At 46.8% G+C, this 18,081-nt stretch overlaps 1 protein-coding gene across 15 annotated transcripts in view; it reads right to left on the bottom strand.

Annotated features, from left to right (window-relative positions):
• Positions 1–633: 633 nt before the first annotated feature.
• The window catches only part of huwe1 (HECT, UBA and WWE domain containing E3 ubiquitin protein ligase 1), a 51,565-nt gene continuing 34,117 nt past the window's right edge, over positions 634–18,081 (bottom strand). For 12 of the 15 annotated variants that reach the window (XM_084069558.1, XM_084069549.1, XM_084069553.1 and 9 more), the window contains 35 exons: positions 17,708–17,890; positions 17,208–17,371; positions 16,558–16,697; positions 16,361–16,436; positions 16,173–16,271; positions 15,923–16,050; positions 15,681–15,840; positions 14,654–14,882; positions 14,006–14,184; positions 13,819–13,908; positions 13,568–13,728; positions 13,409–13,451; positions 12,290–12,679; positions 11,878–12,088; positions 11,547–11,671; positions 11,185–11,405; positions 10,597–10,991; positions 9,579–10,266; positions 8,395–9,118; positions 8,187–8,278; positions 7,768–7,924; positions 7,251–7,382; positions 6,587–6,802; positions 6,187–6,431; positions 4,789–4,891; positions 4,266–4,415; positions 3,690–3,935; positions 3,439–3,556; positions 3,210–3,350; positions 2,826–3,113; positions 2,618–2,723; positions 2,197–2,314; positions 1,893–2,074; positions 1,417–1,607; positions 634–1,248 (listed from right to left, as the gene is read on the bottom strand). In XM_084069558.1, coding sequence (XP_083925684.1) covers positions 1,146–1,248; positions 1,417–1,607; positions 1,893–2,074; positions 2,197–2,314; positions 2,618–2,723; positions 2,826–3,113; positions 3,210–3,350; positions 3,439–3,556; positions 3,690–3,935; positions 4,266–4,415; positions 4,789–4,891; positions 6,187–6,431; positions 6,587–6,802; positions 7,251–7,382; positions 7,768–7,924; positions 8,187–8,278; positions 8,395–9,118; positions 9,579–10,266; positions 10,597–10,991; positions 11,185–11,405; positions 11,547–11,671; positions 11,878–12,088; positions 12,290–12,679; positions 13,409–13,451; positions 13,568–13,728; positions 13,819–13,908; positions 14,006–14,184; positions 14,654–14,882; positions 15,681–15,840; positions 15,923–16,050; positions 16,173–16,271; positions 16,361–16,436; positions 16,558–16,697; positions 17,208–17,371; positions 17,708–17,890 — 6,994 coding nt within the window. In that variant the 3' untranslated portion in view covers positions 634–1,145. Of the gene's footprint in view, positions 1,249–1,416; positions 1,608–1,892; positions 2,075–2,196; positions 2,315–2,617; positions 2,724–2,825; positions 3,114–3,209; positions 3,351–3,438; positions 3,557–3,689; positions 3,936–4,265; positions 4,416–4,788; positions 4,892–6,186; positions 6,432–6,586; positions 6,803–7,249; positions 7,383–7,767; positions 7,925–8,186; positions 8,279–8,394; positions 9,119–9,578; positions 10,267–10,596; positions 10,992–11,184; positions 11,406–11,546; positions 11,672–11,877; positions 12,089–12,289; positions 12,680–13,408; positions 13,452–13,567; positions 13,729–13,818; positions 13,909–14,005; positions 14,185–14,653; positions 14,883–15,680; positions 15,841–15,922; positions 16,051–16,172; positions 16,272–16,360; positions 16,437–16,557; positions 16,698–17,207; positions 17,372–17,707; positions 17,891–18,081 lie in introns of all 15 variants that reach the window. The other 3 variants (XM_084069563.1, XM_084069554.1, XM_084069552.1) reach the window with 3 other exon arrangements.

Genomic DNA, 18,081 nt, shown 5'->3' with positions numbered 1-18,081 from the left:
ACTTTTTTTTGGTCCATCACCTACGAATTAATCATTTTGATGTGCAGTTGTTAACCTTACACCAAACCAAAGATCAAAACATGATGGTCAGGTGTTGTCATCGGGGGGGGGGGGGGGAAATCACTGATCCAGTGCTGGGTAAACCTAAAGACCTCAAATTCATGTGACTGAAGGCTGATAAAAAAAGACTTTGTAGCCATGATCAATGAGTCAATTCAATCAGCACAAACTAGAAATTTACAAGTGTGGATACACACCATTTGATAATTAGTAGATTTTTAGTTTAGATGGAGGGTGAATTACACTGCACATAATGGTTATGGACAATGTTAAAAGAGACAATGGACTCAATTTTATGCATTTATTCATGTAGTTATTCCACTCTGATTCAAAGGCTCAAGGCTGGGTCAGCGATTTAATAGCCAAAAATACTCTAGAATTTATGGTTAATTTCTTTATCTCCTTCAGTTCTCTTCATTTTTGTACCATCCTTCCTTAAAAATGCCACAAAACTTTGAAAAGTGCATTTTCGCGAATATCTCCAAAACTTCTCAAGTTGTTCTTTATCCCCGCATAAAAATTTCCCCCATTTTCAAGGCTTATGAGGTCACAAATTTGCAACAAGAAACAGCCAACATTTTTTCCCCAAAGGTTTTATAACCATCCTGTTCACACACACACAACCTTCTCCTTTTTCTTTTTTACACAGCCAGAGAAGAACAAAAAAGATTAAACATAATAAACTCCCAAACCTTTTGTACAGAGAAATCAAACTAAATGGAGAAAATGTCTCTTATATTAGTCCATGTTTTTAATCCTCTGAATCCGCTCTCGCGTTTTGCCATTAAACTGGGAAGGGAGACACAACCGTGTCAACATGAGGCTCTGTGTGTAGTAGGCAATGTCAATCAGTCCCATTTTGCTTGCTGGTTTATCTGTTTCATTATATGGATTTCAAAACCAGTAAGTCTAGGCCATTCAACAAGTTATCCAGTAATGTTTATGATAGTGGACAGTATGTGTGCACGTGTGGTGCGTGTTTGTGTACATGTGCGTTTATGGGTTGTTGGTATGAATATGTCAAGAGTAGGCGAGTCTAATTCAGGTGATCTGAATGTATGTCTGTGTGTTAAGAGTCTCAGTGTTTAAGCCAGTCCGAATCCCTCTGAGCATTCCTGAATGGCCATCAGCAGCATATGTCTCAGCTTTTCATAGCTCTCATAGGCTGGGAGATCCAGCTGGTTAAAGCTAAGGGGACACAGAAAGACAGAACAAACTTGTATAATATATTTACATTATGAGGCTCTATTCATGAAAAAGTTTAAACTGAAGCAAAATAAACTGTTGTAATACATGTCTATATATTGGTTAAATAAGTGTGTAAGTCTAGTCTTGCAGTCTAGCTTCAAACTGTACCAGGTATGAGCAGACGGCAGGCGGTCAGTGGAGCGGTCATCACGGTGGATCTGGAACTTCTGGATGCCATTCATACCCTCAAGAGCAGCAAAACCCTGCAGGGGCACCTTGGACGTTCCTGTAACAAACTGTAGGAACTTGGCCCGGTCTGCCTGGTCGAAGGAACGTAGGGCCCTCCAGAACCACTGGATCTTTAAAAACATAAATACATTCTATCATAATATTTTGTATCTTTTTTGGGGGGTATGTGGGGTCAGCAAACATGGAGTTACACTATTGCTAACTGGGATAAACAGATGGCCTTTTCAAAGTGACATTAAAGCGCCCCCTTCTGGCGAAAGGCAATAACAGTATTAAAGTCAATAAGATAATTATAAACCATTAGAGCCCTCGACCTAATTGAGTTTGCAACCTTACTAATACAATGGTTATTTTCTTAGCCCCATATGTATCCTGATGTGTTAATTGATCCGTACCTGAATGGAGCTGGACTGGTATTTGTGGTACTCCGTGTTGGCTTTGAGGTCGTCGATGTCGATGTTGGGCAGGCCAGAAATCAGCAGCTCCAGCTCCTGCTCAGTGAAGATGGAGATCAGCCTCTTTGGAATGATCTCATAGAAGCCCTCTAGGTAGGCGCCCAGCTGCTTACGGATGGCACCTAAGTAGCGGAACACAGCAAGTATGAAGTCAAAACCACATAAAAGCACTTTCTTCTGTGTATTGATCCCATTCAAGAGGAGAGACAGATTTAGTTTGGTCGAGTCAACGGCCCATTCTGACCTGTCATCTTCATCTGGCAGACAAGGTGTACATATTCTTTTTTGTTATCCTCTGTGACCACGATGTTGGCTCCATTGGGCTTGAGGTCCCTCACTTCACACACCCCAAACTCCTGGACCTACACACGCACAGAAAGAGGATTTTCAGCACTGCTTCTCTTCAACTGTTAAAGTCCAATCTCAGATGGTCACAGTTGGCATCCATTAACAGTAATTTAGGTCCAGCTGACTTAAATTACACTTTTGAGGCACTTAGCGGTGTAATTAGCACTTAGCTTCCCATGATGAAAGGAAAAGAGCATGAGCATGCTGGACTCAAATTCTTCCTGCCCCATATCAATTTTAACAGTTTTAGGACACGTTGCAGCATGAGAAATCAATTTTCTGCTTGAAGCTAAATGGTGAGATGAGTGAAGCCTTACTTCAGTGCTGAATGTCAGCTCATAACCCAGTGTGGACACATCATTCTCCAGCAGGTATACCAGGCCCTGGAAGAACGGGTAGTCCTCGCTCTCCATGTCTGTGTACCTGTAGATAACACATAAATATGAAAATTGCACATTTGCAAGAACTCCTTCATTCTTTTACTGGCTTTCACATTCAAAGGTTTATTTCCTGTGGCTCCACTACCTGACACTCTTGCCCAGGATGTGCTTGTAGAAGCTGCGTGTGAAGTAGCACTCGAGCAGCCGGTTGTCGTAGACTGCCTTGGCCACCACACGGCCCACAAACTTGAAGTAGCTGAGATGGTTGGGGTTGCAATGGGAGGAGGGGTTGATGGTGTAGGTGACGCGGTCACCCGGCGAGGTGCGGAACAGGGCGTACATGGGGTTGAACATCTCCCTGGAGATGATCATGTACCATTCCCTGAGCAGGCCACCGGCATCCTGGCCCTCTTCTCCTTCAAACACAATGTACCTGTCGCAGGAGCACAGAGGGAAAACCAGTAAGGGTTCTGGAAGGGAGGCAATGAGAGGGGGACCAGACAGACAATTAGTACACTTGGATCCTTACAGCCGGTTCTTCATGTCCTCTGGGCTCTTGCGATGCAGCTCCCTGTAGGAGTCCTCAAACACGTGGTCTCTCCTGACATGTACAGCCATGTCTTCCTTCCTCAGGCCCTCATCCAGACGCTCAAGCTCCTGGCGGAAATACCTGCAAGAGAGGAGGGCAGAGAGGGTAGTATCATATCAAACAATTTATGAGATTAAACAAACCTGAGCAAACAACAATTCGCCCATACTTCCTCTTGACATCGAAGTCAAGGATGCGGATGTAGTCCACCAGCACTGCAAAAGGCCCGTCAGCCAGGTGAGTGGTGGATTGGCGCAGGATCTGGTTAAGCACTGTGCGGTGAGTTTCTAAATGATTAAGAGCGGAGACGGAAACAAGTTTAAGGCACATCACTACTTTTCATCCATTCGTAGGGTTTGCCCTAAAAACAAAGACATGTTCCTTTTACGATTATCAGATAATGTTGGGTCTGGTACTCACCGGCAAAGCGAAGGAACTTCTGGGTGTCGGGGGGCAGATTGGAGGAGATGTGCATTGAGGAGGGCTCCCTGGAAAAGAAGGGGTCAAGAGAGGAGGGTGTGGCAGGGGTGAGGGGTGCTGGGGACAGCGGCGGAGGCTCGTCCTTGATGTGTGACAACTGACTCTCCCGGGTGTCCCTCACTGGGGGTTTGCTCTCCCGTTCCGTGGCGTGAACCAAGAAGAAGGCCTCCACTGCTGGCTGGAGAACTGGAGAGAACAGGAAGAGGAGATGAGATGATGAAATGTGTCATAGCTGGATCAGTCTTTAAAAAGAAGCACAGGTTCTATTTCAGTTCCATAAGAATACGAAGACCTTCAACCCATTAAGACCGGGAAAGCCTATACGTTGTTATACCTTTTAAACTGGGAAAGCATCTGTGTCATTTTAGATGTTGCTATGTTTAGAGCAACAGGAACGATATTGAATAAAAAAAAAAATCCTGAAAACTTAGAAGGTTAGGATTTAGAAGGCGTTTTTAAAATCTAGTCTAAATGGGTTAAAAACACTAACCACCACCAAGTGTGGCTGCTACTTACCCAGCACGGCATGCTGGTCATGGGACTCTTCCAGCTCTTTTAGGCACTCCCCGAGCATGTCCCACAGCTCGTCTAAAAGCAGCTGCTCACTCAGCAGAGGGAGGTCTGGAAGCCTCTCCTCACTCTCAGACTGACCACTGCCTTCTTCATCTGAACATGGGGGAAATTGAAATGCAATTTATTGTAATACATAGTCAAATTAATCCTAATTAACTTGAACCCTAGCTTCCCTATTCTGGGGAGAACAGTTGGAGAAAATAGCAGATCTACAAGTTCACAATGCATCGCAAAATGACACGTTGTGAGCTTGAAGATCAAATTTCAGCTAAGAGATCTGGTGTAGAGGGAAATATAAGCAGATCTAGTATAGAGTCCTGGGGGATTCCTGACAACAAATAAATTGTAGACAAAGTGGTAACTGAGGATACAACATTTATTAAAACGAACTGAAGCCAACTAATATGTGCCAGGAAAAGTGTGTATAGATATGTTTTGCTAGAGCTGTGTCTATAGGTGGTCGTACCCAAAGGTGCAGGGTCCTGCTCCAGAGGGGATGGCTGGTCCACGTCCATGGGAGACTCATCTCTCTGGGCTGCCTGGCTCTCAGACACAGACTGTACCTCCGACTAATGGGATGGGCACACATAGAAAACAACCACCAGGGGGGGGCAGATAAAAGAAGAGTGAAAGGAACAAAGATTAATATAACGCAAACTAATCCTTAGTAACTGTCAAGTCTTAAGACTGCCATGCATTACAATTACATTTCCATGAACCTGTGAGAGAGGAGAGGAGCTGGGACAAGGACTGGAGAAGGGGAAGGCCAAAAGCAAGAAGCCATGTCAGCCAGCTAACTGATCATATCATACAATCTGGAGCAGGCAGCACATTCACACTGCAAACCGGTTTAAAGGTATTTAACAAGTCAATGCAGACCAAACCATTACTCTATAGAATGCATTGGGACCACTGGTGCATCGGTCTTTCTTGCAGGGCTGCCAGCTCTCATTACATCAGCAGTGTGTACACTCACAGATCTATGACACTGCAGGCTGCAAGAAAACTGCAGTCTGAATTGTATTGTCTGCGGTAGTGGCAACGCACAGTAATAACAATAATTTAGGGTAACATTTATTGCATTTTCCCCCCAGTATTACAAGTTGCTTAATAATAATGAGATATCTTAATAATGTTCCAAGGTGCACAGGCAGTACACACCAGTAGCCAATAGCTTGTGACCAAAACTGAATTTGACAGGATTCTTTCTGTAGTTAGTCATACTGTGTAACATTCATTTCACTAGTCTGTTAATGACATCCCTTGTAGCTCTTTTGTCATTAAAGCATTTGACGTTATGGAACTACCGCTGAACAAGGAATGCAGCAGTGTCCTTGTGCTGGAGGCTATCTCCTAATGCAACACCACATTGCCAGAAACTGTATTTGTGAACTGTAAAATACATAAATACATTTCACGTATCATTTTACCGCGGGTGTCGGGGACAGACACTCGCACCGTTTAAAAATGTTTCGAGAAGTTGTCAATTAATACATTATGTGGAATGGTTATTGTGAGAAATATACCAGTGAAAGATTATATAAGAAATAACATTTGTTTAATTAAAAAAGTTACAGTATGCCTTTACGTTTATCACAAGTAGGTAATATTGTAGCGGTCTAGTATGGATGTGTAACACAAGGGAAATGTTATGGTATTGGAAGCTGTACCTATATTTTAACCACATGGTATTGGAAGCTGTACCTATATTTTAACCACATGGATTGTCATGTCTGTCTGTCGTGGCTGTGTCTCGGATTAACTACCCCGTATGAGTAAGGTTACATGTCTATTTTTGTTTCAGTACACAAGGTGTGCGTGTGTGAGTAGCAGTCTGCCTGCTGTCAATGCAGCCCATGCTAACCGTGGCAGCAGCGCCGGCAGGGGGGGCAGCGCCAGCAGGGGGGGCATGGGGAGCCGCCACGGAAGATCCTGCAGCGGCGGCAACAGCGACGGCGGCAGAGGCAGAGGAGGCGGTGGGTGGTGGGGCCTGCTGGAGCCGGCGTGCCCGCTGACCCTCTCTCACCATCTGGATGATGGCGTCAGCCTCGGCCTCTAGCTGACGCACCGCGGCCTGGATGCTGCTGGCGGAGCCTAGGCTGGTGGAGCCTGGCCATGCAGGGAGCGACGGAGGAAAGGGACAAATGTCAACATAAATAATTGGGCTATTAGCTTCAATTGGGAGAAATGTATGTTTATTGATGTTTTAAAACAAAAGTCTGACCAGATGGCCAAGGTACTGTGGGTGTATGTGGTTCTCCTACCTAACCGTCCTGTCTGCTTGGCCTTCTTGTTGGCACGGCGTGTGTCCTCGCGGAGCTGGATGATGACCTGTAGTACGCGGAGGAAGAACTTCTGCGTGGATGTCTTGGAGGTCAGGGAGCTCATGCAGGGCAGCTGCAACTCACGCCCGCCCAGGGTGCGCTTCTGAGCAGCCACGATCACTACGCTTTCTTGCCCATCGAACCTGCGCCCCCGCCAACACACGAGCAACAAGACAAATGCAGTCATTATAAAGAAATGAATGAGCGTGCAAAAACAGGCACGCACACAGAATGACACCCGATTTATCTGAATCCCAGTAGCTGGCCCATAATGAATTCAGATATAAACAAAACTGATTAATATCCATTACTTAGACATTTGTAGGGTCAATTGTCTGCATGAGCTAAATGTCAGCCTACTTACAAAGCAGAACCTATTTGCTGTTCTACACCGAAATGTCTAGGGATGTGTGCATTATTGACCAAATTCCTTTCCGAATAGTCTTCTGTCCCTAAGGATGAATAATCTTAATTTTTGACAAGACAATGGTTGGATAAACTATTACATTTTATCATCTAGCTATCGGGTGACCCTGAGCCTCTTTTTACTCAAGTCTGGTGTCAATGTAATGCAACCTCCTCCCACAGCTGCTCTCGGCTCACCTGCTGCTCATCTTGCCCTTGAGCCTTGCGGAAAGGGATGAGTCGTCTGGAGGGGCATCGGGGGACTGGGCATCCGCTCGCGCCCTTCTCTGCTGCTCCAAGTTGTATTCTCTAAGCTCTGCCAATAATGTGCCTGGGGAAGGAGAGAGAAGAGTTCAAGATATGTTTGGAAGGAAAGAGTTATGTTGGTAGAAAATAATATACAGTATGCATATTTAGCTAGGGATACAGGATTGTAAACGTTGACTGTAAAAAAAAAAATGGACGTAGCAACCATGATGTCACCCAGTGGTTTCTCCTCCCAATTTACTTATGCCAATATCCCCCATGTGTATAGTACCTGTCACTGGTAACCCCAAAAGATTGGTCTTGGACAACCACAATCATGTCTCCTCCAACACACAGTTGTTTTTTTTTGTAATGCACTGTATGTTCTCAATGCTATAAATGTAACATTCTATGAATGAAAGGTCCTAAAAGAATTAAGACATCATAATGTGCAGTGGTTCTATACTGACCAATCTGTTTGCAGAGAGTGTATCCGAGATGTCTGGCTCCACTGAGCAGCAGTCTGAGCACTGTGTCTCTAGTCGCTCCATCTCCTCTGGACAGCTGGAGCAGGATGTTGGCGGCGTCTTCCAGACCCTCCTCTGAACATGAGTGAGACGTTAACACCTGGTTAAAAGAAGAGCAGATGGTCATCAGGATGCTAGGATTAGGGTTAGTATTTTGCACTTAAGAGTTGATATGCTAATGATCACAGATCAAATGGCATGCTAATGATCACAGATCAAATGGCATGCTAATGATCACAGATCAAATGGCAGAGGTTTGTAAGATTAAGGAACACATGTTTTTTGTTACATTAATTCCTATGAGTGGCAATTTGGCGTTGTGCCTGTATGAAAAATATACCCAAATGAAACTTTTCCCCTACCTCCACAGAGAGTTGTAGTTGTTTCTCAGTAAGTCCAGTGGAGGCCATCTTGGCATCACTCTCAATACTGCTACTAACAGTCCTCTGCTTCCCTGTTCACACATTAACAAAAACATACTGCATCATTCTTTTGCTCCACATTTTGCAATGACCTCATGAAGAGAGACTTTTTCCTTGGCTTGCTAGAACGGTATGACAGTGTATATACCTGTGGAGCTGACTCCAGTGGATGTGGGTATAGATACTGATGTAGAAGAGGAGGTCTGGGAGGCTGCTAGAACAGGCCCTGAGGATGAGCCCTGGGCTCCAACTCCCACCGAGCCACTTACTGCGGCTGCCTGGACAGAGCCAGCTGATGCCAAAGCCTGGGTGGCAGCCATGGCTGTGGCCGCGGCGGCGGCAGAGCTCACAGTTGTGCTGGGGTTGGCAGCCTGCGGGGTAGGGTGGCCGGCGGGCACCTCGGTGGCCTTGTTGTCGGGCAGGGCAATAGAGATGAGAGAGAGCAGCCTCAACAGCTTCTCTGTAAGCAGGGAGCTGCGCCGGATGACAGGGTGGGACAGCATATTCATCAACTGGCCCAGCGGAGAGGCCTCCAAGCTGAACTGGGCTCCCTCCGCCTCAGAATTGCCCCCCAATGGCACTGTCTTCATGGAGGCTTTGCCCTTGCGGCTGACATTCATGTTGTCCAGCTTGACCAGCAAGTCCCAAAAGTCGGTGGAGATGCCCAGGGACTGGGGCGAGAGAGTGAAGGAACCCAGAGAGTTCTGGGTGGTGTTGGAGGGGTTGGAGCTAGGGTTGTTCTGGGATCCTGACCGTGAACCCCCACCACCCCCTCCTCCACCAGACGAGCCCGAGAGTAGGCGAGGGTCCAAGTCAGTAGAGGACAATGACAGATCCTTACAGCGCTGCTGGGTGAAGTGGCTGGGAAACACCTGCAGGGAGGAAGACACACGAATAGTTCATTGTCCGAGCAAACTCCTACAATAGTTAAAGCAATGTAATGCATTTTGTAGATCAAATTCCATGTATTATTTCATATTCAGAAATCCACTTTGCCTCCAAACAACTCCATTACCTTATAGCTAGGGCTGGGTAATTAACCACTTCTATGTATAGAAATCTAGAACCTCCAACAGACTTAATCTTGCACGTTAATGGATTAATATTGTTTTTGTGATCCATCTTTTTATATTTCTTACGTCAAGGAACCGACAAGATTTTTTATAATTGACTATCATTGTACATGGTGGCTTAATATAGCCAATCTACAAGCTCAGGAGTCACATTGCTATTATCTGTTTACAACGCCACGACGACGTCATCAAAAACAAGAATATCCAAAGCTTGAACAAAAAGTTATTCGGTACAGCCCTAGAATGTCCAGTGACTCACCTTGGCCAGTTGGATGAGTGTGTCCAGTACATGTCGACAGACCACTGGAGCAGCCTGAGGGTGAATGTGCACAGTGGAACCTCCACCCGCAGCACAGGTGACACCTGCCGATGCCCCAGACATACCTCCTCCTCCTCCTAATGACCCTGGTCCCGTTGAGCCTCCTGTGGAGTGGCGGTCAGCGTGCTTCCTACTAGACGCTCGCTGGATCTGGAAAATGTTCGTGCGACAGCCCAAAGCCGCGTCCATGGAAACCGAGAGCCAGGAGAGCTGGCTGGAGCTGCGAGACTCCACCCTGTTCAGCAGCTCCAAGGAGGAGGAGGACGATGAGGAAGAGGAAGAAGACGAGGACGAGGAGGAGGAGAGGGAAGAGGCGGTGGTGGCCGAGCCTTTCGGTCCGCACCCCCCCTGGGCGCTCCTCTTGCCCCGTGTCCCGTCTTCAAGGCGTGTCGTCTCCACGCAGACCTCGCTCTCACTGCTGCGCTGCAGAATGGAAAGCAGGCTGCGGATCACCCAGCCACGTGTCTGCGAGTGGTAGCACAGGTTCCTGAGCACGCGGTGCAGGCGGCTGGTGTTTAGCTTGGGCTCATCCACAAACAGCAGCACCAGCAGACAGGACAGGGCCTCGTGGTCCAGCAATAGCCGGCCTCGCAGACGGAGCAACGAATCTACGCTGGAACTGGACGGTCTGTGGACAAGACAAAATCAATCGTTTTTGATATAAATAATCCTAAAGCAAAATCGATCAACAAATAACTACTGTGTACATTTTAACTTAAGATATTCTTCAACAGTATTTCGTTAATCCCATGAACCCTAACATCCCTATTCTGGGGCAAACAGTTTGGGGCAAACACATCTACAAGCTCAGACTGCGTCGCAACACAATGCACTGGCACAAATTTGATGTAGAGGAAAAAAGTAGTGGCCGAAGTATAGAGCTCTAGGGGACCCCGGACGATAAAGGGTTTAAGTGGTTAACACACTGCTCTAGGTTTTATTATTCTGGCTCTCTCACCTGCTGTGGTTGGTTCCTCCTCCCATCTGGAAGGTTCCTCCTCTTTGCACAGCCAGCCGGGTGTACTGGACGCCGCGGTTGCTGCCTAGCCGGCTGGTGAAGGCCGGCGAGCGTAAGATGGCTGACAGTGCCGAGGACGAGCTGTGACCAAACAGTCTCTCGTGCATCAGCTGCCTCTGGCGGGCCTCCTGTTCTCTGCGTAGCGCGGCCGCCTCAGCAGCGATGTCTGGGGGCATCACGGCCAGCACGCTGTCCTCCATGTCCTCCAGGACGCTGCGGCGGAGCTCAGAGGGCAGTGTCTGGATAAAGGTGACCGGGTCCAGGGGAGTGTCTCCCTGGGTAGGCTGCTGGGAGAGCTCCCTGCGCTGCTGCTCCGCCCGCTGCTGGGCCAACACCTGGATAGTCCAAGAACATGGCCAGAATTAGCTCAAAATAAACATAATTATTTATCCAGGCACCCTAGGCTGCAATGACAGCATGTTGCAGGTTCGACTCCCGTTCCCGACGACCTTTGCTGCGTGTCACATTATGTCGTGTCCCAGAGCAACAGATTGGAATGAGTATTATGTAAGCAAGTTTTTCTCTCACCTCCTCCTGGATGGCTGGTGGTAAGGCTGCAAGGAACTCAGGGCTGACCTCCGTGACCCCTGGCCCTCCCAGGACAGGGGCAGTGGTGGAGGGCAGGGTGGCGGAAGCAGGGGGACGGGCGGGTGGCCTGATGCCCAACTGATTCTGCAAGACTTCACGACGGATGTCCTCAGGAAGTGCTGCCAGGAAGGATGGGTCCACGCCCTCAGGCAGACTAATGCCTGCGGTTGACAAAGACAACATAGTGATGCCTGCGGTTGACAAAGACAACATAGTGAAAACGCAAAGACGAAAATACACACATTACAAGATTAAAATAATCTTGTGTCGATGACAAGCCATGGTAGTGACGTTAATTTTACCTGCCAGTGGGTCTTCCTCGTCGTTGCTGGTGGATGGGAGGGGCTCCTCCTGGATGGCCTGGGATTGGCTGTCGGCACTGTCGCTCCTGGGCATCGTTTCCCCTGGTGACGAGATGGAGGTGGAGCTATGACAGGAAAGAGAGGCATCATTCTTCTGTCAGCCAGAATTCAAATGTGAAAAATCCTGTCCTCATTTTGAACGTGCAAGTAATCTTTTATTTGTGTTTATTTTATTCAACTCCGCCAGTGTTTAACGCCGCGAGTTGTACATACACCGAGTTAAATCAATGCACAGGCAGTATTCTACATGATGCCTCTTCAAGCCACTGACCCCGTCTCTGCATCTGTCTGCCGGTCCGTCAACCCACTCTCCCCACTGCCGGACAGCTCCTGGGACAACTGGGCGGTCTGGGCAGGATTAGATGGCGTTTCTTCTTGTGTGGCAGAAGCAGGGCTGCTGGTATCCATGGGCGACCCCTCTAACTGTGACACGCCGACTGCTGCAGGCTCTGAGGTCTCCACGATGTCTGGACTTAGGGAGGCTGAGTTAAGGGAGGGAAACAACAAGACACGTTTCTACATATTTGAAATGATCTCGACAGTAAAAAATACACATGATATTGTTCCAAAAGGTGGATGACAGATCTTTGGCTACCAGCTTGGTCAATATCACTGCCAGTACAAGATGTGTGCCCTTTACTGCTGGCCAGTGAGTATAAAGAGAGTTTTCAAAGTTAGTCTACCTTCCCTGCCTCCATCCAATGCTCCTCCACCTCTCTCACCGATTGTGGGCGCCGGAGACATTTCCATCTGGGACGCCTCTGCTTCACTGCTGGGCCTATCGGCCGCCGACAGGGGTGGAAGGTCCGCTCCCCCCAGAACGGCCAGGGAGTTGACGTGCGACTCAGCCAGCAGTTCGGCACGCGACTCAGCCAGCGACTCGGCCAGTAACATGTCAGCGATTGGCTGGTGGACCTGCTGGCTGATGGCTGTCTCCAGGGAGACCAGGGCCTGTTCATGGGGAGCAGGGGTGGTGGGGGTGACTTCTCCTGATGGGGGAGCAGTGAGGAAGCCCTCAGAGACCCTGGGTGGGTCCAGACACGACACGGTACCCCCCTGAGCCTGTTCGCCTTCTGGAACAACCAGACAAAAGAAAAGTCACGCTAGTGAAGGAAAATTGTTTCCGAAATATTTTAGTTGTCCACCATCAGTGACTGTCCACATTCATAAAAAGCAGAAACCATGGAACACAGATCGAGTATTATTTTATTGTCACTGAAACAAAATGTTTTACATGAGTTGCCATTAATCTGAATCTCCAGTCCGTTCAAAAAGCTCAAGGCTACTGATCAATATAGCCAGGAATGCAGGGAGTCAAGGTCCTACACTGAGGAAGGCAGTAAGTTGTATAGTTATCTCCTTAACGGGGTGCACAATCCTGATCCCCAACAACAACACAACTTACTACCTCACCACAGCATAGACAGACACATACGATGTAAATATCTACCACTGGAAAGTTACAAAGCACAGGGTTGAAAGCTACAATGCTGCTATATTGTTTAAGCCTGTGTGCAGTGTAGCCATTTTGAAATCAACACAGGCGTTCTCCAATGTAGCTGTAGGTTGAAGAGCTGGTTTGGCGTTGCTGTAAGAAAGACAGTAGACTGTATAGTTATCTCCCAGATCTGGTGTGATCCTAAAACTATACAAACTACTACCTCACCCCACAGCACGCACTGTCTCTGGCTGACCATCACATCCTCTTCCTTTGCTGTCTTGTCCTCTCCTCAAGGACAAGATGGCTATGGCACTTTAACCAAATGAGCATAGGCGTAATAACAGTTTTATGGTGAATATACCTGCAGTGCTCTCTGTGCCATTAACTGTCCCCAGTCCAGAACCCTGTCAACAGACCAAAAAAAGTTGACGGGCATTAAAAGCAAAATAATTGACAAAATCCTAATACTGAAATGCGCTACAGATGCACAGTCCGCAACCATGTCTCTTTGTCTCCTAACCTGCAGGCTTTGTTCCCTAACCTCCTCTGCTCCAGATGCCCTCCTCTCATTCTGCTTGGTCTCCTCCTCCTCCGCCAGCTGCCTCCTCCTCTTCTCCCGACGCTCTTCCAACTCCTCATCACGCAGACTCTCTAGGTGCTGCAGGATGGGCACCTTCACCACTGAAAGTGTTGCACAAAGGTCAGTAACCCGTACTAAGTTTGTGGTGCATGCAAATCATGATTTGTCTTTAAGTCCTAAAATCAGCCAACCTGCTACGCAGTCGTGCATACTCTCAGCATCCAACACTTTACACTCGTCTGTCCATCTCGTTAAGGCAGTGGGTATACTAGAGAGGGTGCCTAGAAGGATGAGAAGTCAGCAGTGTTAAGAATTCACCAAGATACTAAAAAAGTGTCGTTCATCCCATGTATATCAATGTGTTACAGTGGTTTTCACCTGCTTGTCCACCTGTGCTGCTCTGCTCGTGGAAGAAGTCATCTAGCAGCTCATCGTCAGAGCGGGCGATTATGTGCACGTCCTCGTTGCCCACCAGAAGGCGGGCTCGGCCACGGGACTGCAGGGGCAGAGAGCTGGACAGCTGCAGAATGTCCGCTGCAGCGCTGGGACCCAGTAGTCTAAGCAGAGAAGGATGACAATAATAAGGATTCTAGACCAAAGCAGGCCAAGTTTTGAATAGAAATGGACAGAGACCATTATTTTTGTGTTTCAACAGCGTTATCAGACAAGGAAATGCTTGCTGTTGTCACACCATTACATTCCTTGACAAGCTTGAGTGAAACTTCTCAAGACTGCAGTTGATAAAAAATTAAGGCTTTAAACTTCCTGCCTGGAGATCTCAGACAGGTAAACCCAGTGTGCTCTTTTAAATCTCTTCTTAAAACTACATTTTATAGTAGAGATCATCATGTTTATTTTATATTTGGGGTTTTATTCACTTTTATGTTTTTATTGTTAAACATATGTAAACATTTGTAACTAGTTTTTAATAGGTGCTATATACTGTAAATAAAGTTATCAATATACAGGCTATCTCTTCTCAAGATGATCCACCATCAACCACTACAATCACATCAGTGTTTTCACCTCTGTAGGATGAGCGGGGGGTTGGGCTGCCGGTTGCCGGGGTAGTGGACATGGATAGTGTGACCGGTATTGGCGGTGAGCTGGCGCAGCGTGCGCTGGCTGCGGCCCATGCCCTGCGCCAGCCGGCTGCTAGTGCTCGCTGAACCCAGGGTGAGGGAGCCATGGTCGGCATGCCGCACCATCAGCGGGTGAGAACTGGGGATGTTGCCTGGGGAGGGAGGGATGTCAGCTGATGGAAGAACACAATAGAGAAGAGGATGCAGACATTAAAGGACTGCTCACTCGCAACCCCCAAGTCAATCACATCAAAGTGTGTCAAGTGAATTTTGTGTGACACAAAGATATTCAATGTGTTATAGTTATATGTTGTCTAAGCAGTAGGTTTTTTTTGGGCTTTTTTTCTGCCTTTATTTATTGTGGAAAGTAGAGATTGACAGGGAACAGGGAGAGAGAGATGCGGAGAGACTTGTAGCATAGATCGTCGGGAGCGGGATTCGACCCCGCCCTCTACGCCAGCGGTACGGGCCGAATTGTGCTTTTTTTTGGTATGTTTTGTTCTGCATTCAAAAATGCCAATAAAAAAAAGTCACACACCTGCAATGTGTACAAAATATAAAGTGCAGGGAGGAGTAAAGTTAAGGGAATCATACAAAGTACAGTGATTTTAATTGAAGGTTTTACAAAGCGATTCTAAAAGAAGACACTGATTAATACACAGGTTAAAACTCTAAAATGTATTGTAATTATTGTTTTAGGATCTTCATACTTCAATCCTAAAACAGATGCTAATAAATAAAAGCATGCGTGATTATTTCAGTGTTTGTAAAACTGAACATACCTAAATTGATCTTATCCTGTGCAAAAATGAACCTGGCTATCGTGCCTCTTAACATGTTCAGAGATACATGACCCACAGCACTATAGCTTGTTTGCCAGCAGAGCTGTGTGGTATGCCTTACAAAGTTACTTATGTGAGACGTATACGTGATATATAATCAGACAATTCAATACAGTCCTGCCTACTTACCAGTGGTGGAGAACATGCTGTCAAACTCTATGATGAGGTCATCGTCCCTATCGAACCTCTCAAATCGGATGTGGGGTGCGGCGTTGATGTCAGGAAAGTCTTCATCTAGCTCCATTTCTGAACCTTCATCATCATCATCCTCATCTCCTTCTTCATCATCCTTGGGGGGAATGAAGCAGTGAGCATTAAAGACAAATCCACACCCAGAGTTTCCCAGAAATGTTATGCATTTTTCTGCATACCTGATCCTCCTCCTCTTCCTCTTCTTCTTCCTCTTCCTCATCCTGGCTGTCTTCATCGTCGTTGCTCCCGCTAGAATCTTCCTCCTGCGTGTGCTCCTCATCCTCTGGCTCCAGGATGTTCATGGAGTCTGATGAAGGAGAGAGAGTGTAGTGTTCATAAACACAAAAATAAACAAAAGATAAACAAAAAATTTTGTCCTGTGAGGTCATAATTGCACTATGACCACACAAGTCGCTGTTACCGCCTCACCTTCACGGTTGGCCTGAAGAGTGGAGGCCTGGCTAATATTGGAAGGGGCCTCATCCATCAACACATCCTCCTGCGATTCATCCTCACCGCTCCGTCCCACTGGTTGATAGAGGAAACAAATCAGACAAGCCCTAAGCTTCCCCAAAGCCCAAAGCATGGGCTCCACCAAGTGGGAGCTGTAAGCTTACCTATAATGGCACTGTTAACAGTGCCTCCATCTCTCTCCAACAATTCATCAATCAGATCCACCAACTCGTTCTCCACCTGTACGTATGTATGAAACAGGGCACACAAACGCAATGCAAGACACTGTTATTTCAGTGTTAGGTAATGGGCGGTGTTACCTTTTGAGCAATGCCTTGCAGGTATTCTTTGAGCTACTCACCTGCATGTCCTGTGTGCTGAGCACCTCCGGCTGGCCAGCGATGACCACCGTGTCTCCTTCTGCTTCTCCGTCCATCAGATCACTGTCTGTACCCTGCACTCTGTGGCTGCCCTCCACCGGTTCTGCCTCGCAAGACTCACCTGGAAAAAAACACCACTCATCAGCAAGGGGGATGTATTTGGAATCAGTCACCATTAGGGCCTTACACACTGGGAGCATTGATGTCATGCAATTAATTTAAACTGCCGTTTGTGTCATGAGTACATCTACACAGAACGCGAATATTACACGGCAATAAAACAACGTAATTTATTTTCAAAACGAGGTCGAGCATTTTTCCTCGCAAATTAAAGCATCAACCTGTATGAATGAGGGTTCACCAAATTAATAGTTTCATGTGAATATTTGTGCCTCAATTTTGGATAGTTTATTTGTCACGCACCCATGCGTTTGTGTAATTTGGACTGGTTGATTAATTTAATACTTTATTAGCAGGTTTGTTAACAGTACACGTACAGTACAGTCAAAGGTTACGCTAAAAGGATAACATAAAAATCCCCGGAGGGCTTGTTTCCATTGTACTCAATTCATTAGTAATGCATATAATACATATTGGTAGAAAACTCAGCAGTATCAACAGGTATATTTACCTTGGTCCTGTGTGTTGCTGTTACTGTCCCTTGCGGTGCCAACTTCGGTCTTGTTCTTGCTGGAAGCTCCCTTGCCACCAAACAGACTGCTAGGCTGATTTACGATGCGAGACAGAGTCTCCAGAGGCTTCAGGGCTGCATTAACTGTATTGGCCATGTTGGGACTGAAGCATGCACACACACCCACACATGAGAATGAATGTGAAGCCAGTTCAGACAGTAAAATAGAAACAGTCTGTACAAGGAAAAGCCTCAATATTCATTTATATACTTGTACATTTTGACACTCGGGAGCACAGCATCATTTATTGAACAGAGGTAAATCACAATCAAGTAGAGGGAGCTCAGACTAAATATGTACCATTCAATTTAGCTTGAATGGTACATATTTAGCTTTACGAATACTGTGAATGTTCTCAAAACCCTTATATTAACATGCCTGAAGATTACAATGACATGTGAGCAGTACTATACATTCAATTGTGGTGTAGTTTGTGTACCTGGACAGATCCAGGCTGTGAGGTACACGGGCCAGATCATTAACCAGGCCCTTCTTGAGGAAGAGGCGAATGATATTATTCATGCCATTGTGCTGCGTCTTGGCCGCCGCTGTGCTGTAGAAGCTAGACGTAGAAGGACACGACTCCATGATGGTACTGATGATGCACATCACTGCCTGCAGCCTGAGAGGTGGAGAGAGATAAGGAGTCAGTGTGGAATGAGTTTTCCCCACCACACGGCTGGGTCATGGTGGTGGGTCGAACAGACAGGTAGCACTAACACAATGTTAATCTGTCCATTTAGACCCGAGACCGATTCGAAAAACGCCTTCTAATTCCTTACCTAAGTTTTCTGAAAAACTTAAAATTCGTAT

Source organism: Gymnoscopelus microlampas (assembly GCF_963454915.1).
Source record: "Gymnoscopelus microlampas genome assembly, chromosome: 10".
Lineage (NCBI taxonomy): Eukaryota > Metazoa > Chordata > Actinopteri > Myctophiformes > Myctophidae > Gymnoscopelus > Gymnoscopelus microlampas.
Note: the sequence above shows the minus strand (reverse complement) of the source record. Positions and strands in the feature narration are given on the sequence as shown.